Source organism: Salvelinus alpinus, chromosome 23 (assembly GCF_045679555.1).
Source record: "Salvelinus alpinus chromosome 23, SLU_Salpinus.1, whole genome shotgun sequence".
Lineage (NCBI taxonomy): Eukaryota > Metazoa > Chordata > Actinopteri > Salmoniformes > Salmonidae > Salvelinus > Salvelinus alpinus.
The window spans coordinates 25,358,202-25,366,321 of NC_092108.1; the positions used below are offsets into that span (position 1 = coordinate 25,358,202).

General features: G+C 42.2%; 1 protein-coding gene across 1 annotated transcript in view; it reads left to right on the top strand.

Moving 5' to 3' along the window:
- Positions 1 to 7,867, top strand: part of LOC139550660 (solute carrier family 22 member 23-like) — a 78,665-nt gene extending 70,798 nt beyond the window's left edge. The window contains exon 10 of the mRNA XM_071361683.1: positions 56 to 7,867. Coding sequence (XP_071217784.1) covers positions 56 to 1,379 — 1,324 coding nt within the window. The 3' untranslated portion in view covers positions 1,380 to 7,867. The remainder of the gene's footprint in view (positions 1 to 55) is intronic.
- Positions 7,868 to 8,120: the final 253 nt, after the last annotated feature.

Below are 8,120 nucleotides of genomic sequence, written 5' to 3' on the forward strand. Positions count from 1 at the left end.
GTGTAGACTTCAGAAGTGATGACTGACATGACGTTCCTTGTCTCTCTCTCCGTAGGGGTGGTGGTCTGGGCCTGGTACTAGCCAGCGCTGGCTTCGGCATGCTGACCGCCCCCATCATGGAGCTGCACAATCAGAAGGGCTACTTCCTCCACCACATCATCTTCGCCTGCTGCACCCTCATCTGCATCATCTGCATTCTCCTCCTCCCCGAGACGCGCTACCAGCCCCTGCCCGAGACCCTGGCCGATGGGGAGTGTTACACCCGCCAACCCCTGTTGCCCCCCAGGAAGCCTGGCGAACAGCGCCTCCTCCTGGCCCAGTCGGAGAGCAGCAGGGACTACACCCGGGTCCACGACACACCAATGCATGAGGCGGCCGCCACCACTGTCTTCACCATGGACTCCACGGCATCCTCCGCTGTTGACCTCACGGCACCGTCGTTTATAGATATTTTGCCGCCCCCCGCCACAGAGTTGACGTCATTCCAGCCTGAGCCTGATCCTGATAGCGTGCCCCTGGTTAAGAAAGACCTCAATGGGCGATCCGTTACGCCCCCATCTGGTACTCCCATGGCGGCCCTAGATAAGGCAGGCGTTGTACTGCCTAGTAAAGAGCACCTGTTATCTTCCACACCTAGAAATAGTGCCCTCACTCCCTCCAATCCCCTTCTGCCTCCCTCCATTCCCCCTGTCATAGAAACTCCTTGTACCTTGGGCTCTACCACTCACCCTGTAATTGTCCCTATCCCCCCTTCTCCAACACCCTCCCCTACTGTCAATGACATTGTTCCCCTTCCCCCCATGGCGGACTGTACCACTCCTATTGATTCTACTGACCCCATCACCACAGATTCGATCATTCCCATTCTAATAGACTCTGTAGATGACAAACTCCCCCCTCCTCCTACCCATAATTCAGACTGTAACATTCCCCCTGTCACAGACTCTGTCCATACTCCAGAGTTGGACTCATGTGTTAAGGATGTTGTTGTCTCTCCCTCTTCCCCTGTCATAGCTCATTCCCCTGTTCATTACCCCACCCCCCTACCACCACCACTGCCACCCATTGACTCAGTTCATATCCCACCAACAGTGGACTCTTCCACTCCCCCTGTCATAGACACTGTTCACCCCCTCACTGTGGACTCTACCACTCTCCCCATCACAGACATTTTTCAACCCCTTACATTGGACTCTACCACTCCGCTTTTCATAGACTCACTTCTCACCAACATAACAGACTCTGAGACCACAGAGGCGGCCCCTGCTTCCACAATAATGGACTGCACCATCTCCTCCCCAATAGACTCAGGTATCCTCCCAGTAATGGATTGTGCCATCTCAGAAAACAGCGCTGTCAACGGGGTGGTGTCTTCATGATCCAAGGCTCCACCTGTGGAACAAGGAGGTGGGCCCCTCCCTCATGGAGGAAGAAGCCCTGGACACCCATGTCACATGACGGGGGTCACTAACTGGCCTACCAGGCCTCAGACATTTCAGCTGCTCTGTAGGGAGACTGCCAGCGACAGACAGGAGGGTAACAGCTTGAGCTAGGGCCAAGTTTTTTTCTGTCATACATCTTACTGGGAACAGCCAGAGAACAGGACAGGGGGACCGGTTGTGGTGACAGTGATGAGTGGTTAGGGACAGTTCAAAATTTACTGGCAGGGTAATGCGTTTTTTCCCCCAGGTTTACATTCACCTATTTTCAGGTTTTACTATATAATTTCTTCCATTCTAGACATATTTCCTCATCTGCTTGCATGTGCCTCCCCTATATCAAGGTGTTTTGGAGGTTCCATTATGCACTGCACTTTTCCAAACACTAACTATACCACATGCCAATATAGTCTACCAGTCTAACTGTCTATCCACCATTCATAGTGACAATGGTGGTAGGTGGATAGTTTGTCCAGATCTGCAATAACTAGCGATCATACCACACATAATATCATTCAAAGCTGAACCAATATAAGCAGAGACCAGGTGCGTCATTGCGGATGAAATAACAGTGAAGACATGAGACATGCAGCTCAAAAATCTCCCCTATACTGTAAATCTTGTTTAGGGACTATACAATTATCCTACCTAGACTAGCCTAGAACACATTATTGCTTTCAAGTCAGTACATTTTACTCTAGGCTATGAACTGCAGTGAAAATGTCATTTGATTAACATTTCATTCCATTCATTCCATTTGGCTCAGTTGTTGGTCTACTCTTGACAGTTTATAAGATCTAGAACAAGGGTCTCAAACAGGTCCAGTAGCTCGCAGCCCACCTATGAGTAGCTCGCAGCCCACCTATGAGTAGCTTGCAGCCCACCTATGAGTAGCTCGCAGCCCACCTATGAGTAGCTTGCAGCCCACCTATGAGTAGCTCGCAGCCCACCTATGAGTAGCTCGCAGCCCACCTATGAGTAGCTCGCAGCCCACCTATGAGTAGCTCGCAGCCCACCTATGAGTAGCTCGCAGCCCACCTATGAGTAGCTTGCAGCCCACCTATGAGTAGCTCGCAGCCCACCTATGAGTAGCTCGCAGCCCACCTATGAGTAGCTCGCAGCCCACCTATGAGTAGCTCGCAGCCCACCTATGAGTAGCTCGCCAAACAATTCTGAAAGTACATGCAATTTTCACATGGTCCACTGCAAACTGTCATAAACAACTCTCTCAAGTATCAGACACCGCAGCTTCCCAGCTACGATCTAATCAATGCAACGTTGGCATTATCCCACCCCTGGTTAGCCACTATTGGCCTAAAAAGCCAAACGTAACACAATATCTGCCAATCAATTTTCCAGCAATATTGCCCCGGTCTGTCTGTGTGATGCACGCGTTTGTCTATCACTTCATGTGGAGCCAGTTGATGTGATAACTGTCTTGTGGGTTTCCCCAAAGCCTTCTCAATCAAATGTTCACTGCAAAGTAGGCTTACCTGGCAGAAGTATATCATGAGTAAGTATATCATGTGTGTCTATACTGAACAAAAATATAAATGCAACATGCAACCATTTCAAAGATTTTACTGAGTTACAGTTCATATAAGAAAATCAGTCAATTTAAATAAATAAATTAAGCCCTAATCTATGGATTTCACATGAATGGGAATACAGATATGCATCGGTTGGTCACAGATACATTTTTTTTTTAAAGTAGGGGCGTGTATCAGAGAACTAGTCATTATCTGGTGTGACCACCATTTACATCATGCAGCCCGACATCTCCTTCACATAGAGTTGATCAGGCTGTTGATTGTGGCCTGTGGAATGTTGTCCAACTCCTCTTCAATGGCTGTGCAAGGTTACTGGATATTGTCGGGAACTGTAACACGCTGTCGTACGCTTCGATCCAGAGAATCCCAAACATGCTCAGTGAGTGACATGTCTGGTGAGTATGCAGGCCATGGAAGAACTGGGACATTTTCAGCTTCCAGGAATTGTGCACAGATCCTTGCGACATGGGGCCGGGAATTATCATGCTGAAACATGAGGTGATGGCGGCGGATGAATGGCACCACAATGGGCCTCAGGATCTCGTCACAGTATCTCTGTGCATTCAAATTGCCATTGATAAAATGCAATTGTGTTCGTTATCCGTGGCTTATGCCTGCCCATACCATAACCCACCGCCACCATGGGGTACTCAGTTGTAAGGCCTCTTGGACGTACAGCCAAATTTTCCAAAACGATGTTGGAAGTGGCTTATGGTAGAGAAATTAACATTCAATTCTCTGGTAACAGGTCTGGTGGAAATTCCTGCGGTCAGTATGCCAATTGCTCGCTCCCTCAACTTGAGACATCTGTGGCATTGTGTTGTGTGACAAAGCTGCACATTTTAGAGTGGCCTTTTATTATCCCCAGCACAAGGTACACCTGTGTAATGATCTTGCTGTTTAATCAGCTTCTTGATATGCCACACCTGTCAGGTCGATGGATTATCTTTGCAAATGAGAAATACTCACTTACAGGGAAGTAAACAAATTTGTGGATAACATTTTAGAGAAATAAGCTTTTTGTTCGTATGGAAAATGTCTGGGATCTTTTATTTCAGCTCATGAAACATGGAAACAACAATTTATGCATTCATAAACTTCATAAACTTCGCCATGAAATGAGTAGCAGCAGTACAGAACCATCGCTAGACCGGCACATTAGACGGTACATTCCTCACTTGTGCAATTAAAGGGCCAGATGTGAAACTAAAGGGGAATTACACTCAAAGATCAATTTGTTAGTTTTTTCCAGACCTAAAAAAAATATATATTCTGATGTGACTTTAAGCATTGACATGGACTCAGAACATCCAATTTTGTTGTTTCTTAATGAACTATTATTGTAATTTTGAGTTTTAAATTGTTTTAATCTAAACCCACAATTTATATTTTACTGAGAATGTAATTTGGGAAAATATTCAACATATTTGGGGGATTTATTATTTATTTATTTTAATTTAAATTATTTTTTAAGGGCCCCCTTTAGAGTTGTTCATTAACCATTATTTTACCAGGTATATTCACAGAAAACATTATATTGTACACTAAGGACCTGGCGATTAATTGCAGGGGAGAGGAGAAAAGGAAGAATGTGCCTACTTGAAAGCTTGAAAAAATGTGTAACTCGAGACGCATTACATTTTTAAGCTTTTCATGCTAGAAAAGGTTGGAGACCCCTGGTCTAGAAATACACAGTAGCAGGCCATTCTGGCTTTATTTTAAGTTCTGATACTGAGATGCGCTGTCTGTTGCGGATCATCATTCTCCTAAGTCGTGCTATAATAATGTGGTCACATATGCTCCCAGCAGGCCCAGTTGTTCAGGAAAGCGTCATGCGTGCTCTGCCTCCTCTCCGATCCGAGCAGCACCTAGAACCTAACACTTCAATATAGCCTAAATATTTGTAATTTAACTTTTAAAATGGATTACCTTTTATGTGTGGCATAAACACAACCAGTCACAATATTTGAATCTGATTAAGCTACTTCAAAAGTCTCCTGTAGGCTACCTGCGTACATTTGTCCAACATTTTATTCAGGCATCCAAACTGTCCAGATTGTGGTGTTGAAAACGCAAACCATGATGTTGAAGCAGCCAAAGTCAGTATGCTTTGCTTATTGGTTGTTGTCCATTGGCACAGAGACCTGTTGGTGGAAAATTTGTTGCATATATTTTATATAATTATAAACCGGGTGGTTGGAGCCCTGAATGCTGATTGGCTGAAAGTCGTGGTATATCAGACTGTATACCATGGGTAAGACAATAAAAAATATTTGTACTGTTCTAATTACGCTGGTAACCAGTTTATAATAGCAATAAGGCACCTCAGGGTTTGTGGTATATGGCCAATATATCGTGGCTAATGGCTGTATTGAGGCATTCCGCATTGCGTTGTGCATAAGAACAGCCCTTAGCCGTGGTATTTTGGCCATATACCACACCCCCTCGAGCCTTATTGCTTAAATATGGCATCAACATTTTGAAAATCTGATTTCCACCTAGCTGATCATTGTCTGCAGCTTGCTCTGATTGTGGTGTAGGTCTAATGAAACAGGCCGGGAGCGTTAGCTCTGTCCATGGTGGTCGGCGAACTCTCAACCTTCTGGCCTATAGCCCTGCGTTGTATCGACTATGCCACAAAAGCATGATGAGGTGGAAAAGTCACATTTATAGACACAGGGTCTATATATATATATATATATAACTATATATATAGTTAGTTATTTGTGGTCGCAAACATTATTTAGAGTTAATTCTATGAGGGGGGACGGTGTGGAATTATCTTTTACAATACAAGGGGAGTGTTGTGTGAAAATATTTTTTACTTTGAGGATGGGGGGTGCCATATTTTTAGGACACCTCGAAAATTTTGAACTGTCCCTTACTCAGCCACAGTCTGAAACTGTCAATAATTAGGACGTCGTCAGCGTGTGACGTTGTTGTTGTTGGGGGAATCTGAATGTCATTTCAGACTGAGAGACTACCAGCCAAAACTCCATTTAGAATCCTTTATCCCCAAGGTTAGTTGGAGATTCCATAAATACCACAAAAAAAAACATTTGACTGTACATTTGGCTCAACTGCAGACTTAGATGTATGTCCAATGTGTTTGATGATGTACAATTGCCTTATCATGTAGAAAAAAATTACTTCAAGTATACAAAGCAGATTTTTGAATGTCAACAGTGCCAGATTTCTCCTAATTGTTCTTGTTGTCGCTGAAATTAGTACTCAGAAACCAATTGGAATCTGTGTAGGGAAAAGAGCAATTTGCCAAACATGAAAAACCAAAAGTAAATTTTGCTGCCCGAATGAATTGCCAATCAAAGGGCAATAAAGACAAGTATTGGAGGTATTTTGATGTATTAGACAATGAGTTAAAATCACAAGTGAAACATCTCAAGACTTCAGTCCTTAGTGGTGTATGAAAAGTTAGAGAGAAGGAGAGAATGACTTGAACTGAAGAGGCATGCTCCAAAGTTAAAAGACAATAGACTGTTTATGTCTGAAATGATAGTAGAAAAGGAGCGCTTTACCAGTGATGTGGTTTAAGTGAGTGGTCAGTTGGTCCTGTAGGGCTATGTTGTGATTATTGACGGTGTGGTCCTGAAAGTGAAACATTTTCATTTTCTTTTTTACTATTTCCCTGTTTCATGGGACTGAAGCGTCATCTTTTTATTGTTCCACTCTTTTCATAAATGAAATGAATTGTACTGTATGCAATGGATCTTGTAAACGTGATATTGTAGATAAAATTGCATACTTAATGTTGTTGTGCTACTGATGTTGAGCTTGATTACAAAAAAAAGAAAAAAGATTTCTACTATAATCTCAAGGGGCGTGTCCTTAGTGTATACAGCTAATCGGCACTGTCACCATTATTTGTGTGAATGTAAGTGGCACTTTATCCTTTGCTAAGGGGACAGAGCATGTAAACAAAAATGTAACTTTTCCACGAAACAAAGAAGTGATGTTCAAATGTTACCGAAAAAGGCACAAGAGCTATCGCTCTGAAATGGACACATGAATGACAAAAGTATTTTGTCAAATATATCTGTCATTGCCACCATCTTGTGTGTATTGTGTATGTGTCATTTGCATATTTGTTGTAGTAAAAATATTTTTGGTATATTCCCTAGAAAAATATACCTGAAAATATTTTCATTTCACAAAAGTATGCAAAAATGATATTTTTGAGATATTGACAAAAATTCTGCTACATTTTGAAATGTAGGCTTACCCCTCTCTGTTTTTGTTGGGTTTTTACTTCAAAATATTAACAATCATTAACATTAAGTACTTATTTCATTGTAATCAATACAGACATGATAGAGAAATGCTGTGATCTCTTGACTGTAAAAAACAACCAACATCTTTGATTATTTTTATTAAAATTGAAATATATGAGGAGCTTTCTTCTTCTTTTTAAAACCCAAATGGCTAGTGTCAACATCATGCTTTACCAACATCTGTGATTGACTGACTGTTGACAATAGTACATACCCGACAAACAAAATGGTGGCTGTCAGTTCACTAATAAGGCTACTACATCCAATTGTGCAGAGATCTGTGTCAATTGGCCACTGTTTACAAATACAACATCACTAATTTATTGTAAAGCTTCTTTTCAAATCTCATTGATTGATGTCAAATACCATGGAGTCCACATTCTTATATAGTGTGTTTATTACTATGTATTTAACCAGGAAAATACAATGGCTTTGGAGGTGTCCAAAGTGTTGTGTATGATGCAATAGCAGCCAATATGATCACTCTACTGTACACTAATCATACAGTAGTCATCACAACACATATTGTCATGTATTTCTATGGATGTAAAAAAAATAACTATGTAAATACTAAACATGTAACAACATACTTTATGTTAATTCTCTGGTTATTTCCTGGTAAATAAGCACACTGTTTTCCTGGTAAATAAGATATAATTTTCTTGTGAGATTAATTACTAATACTACATCCACCCTGTTCACAAGACTCAAGCATGATGCAGAAAGGATATGTGAAACAAGTTAAACTTCAGTACACCCCTATATGGGCCTATTCACTTCTTTAATCTCCAATACACCCTAGGCCTCAAAGCACAATGTATCCTGGTGTCCTGCCAACTCAG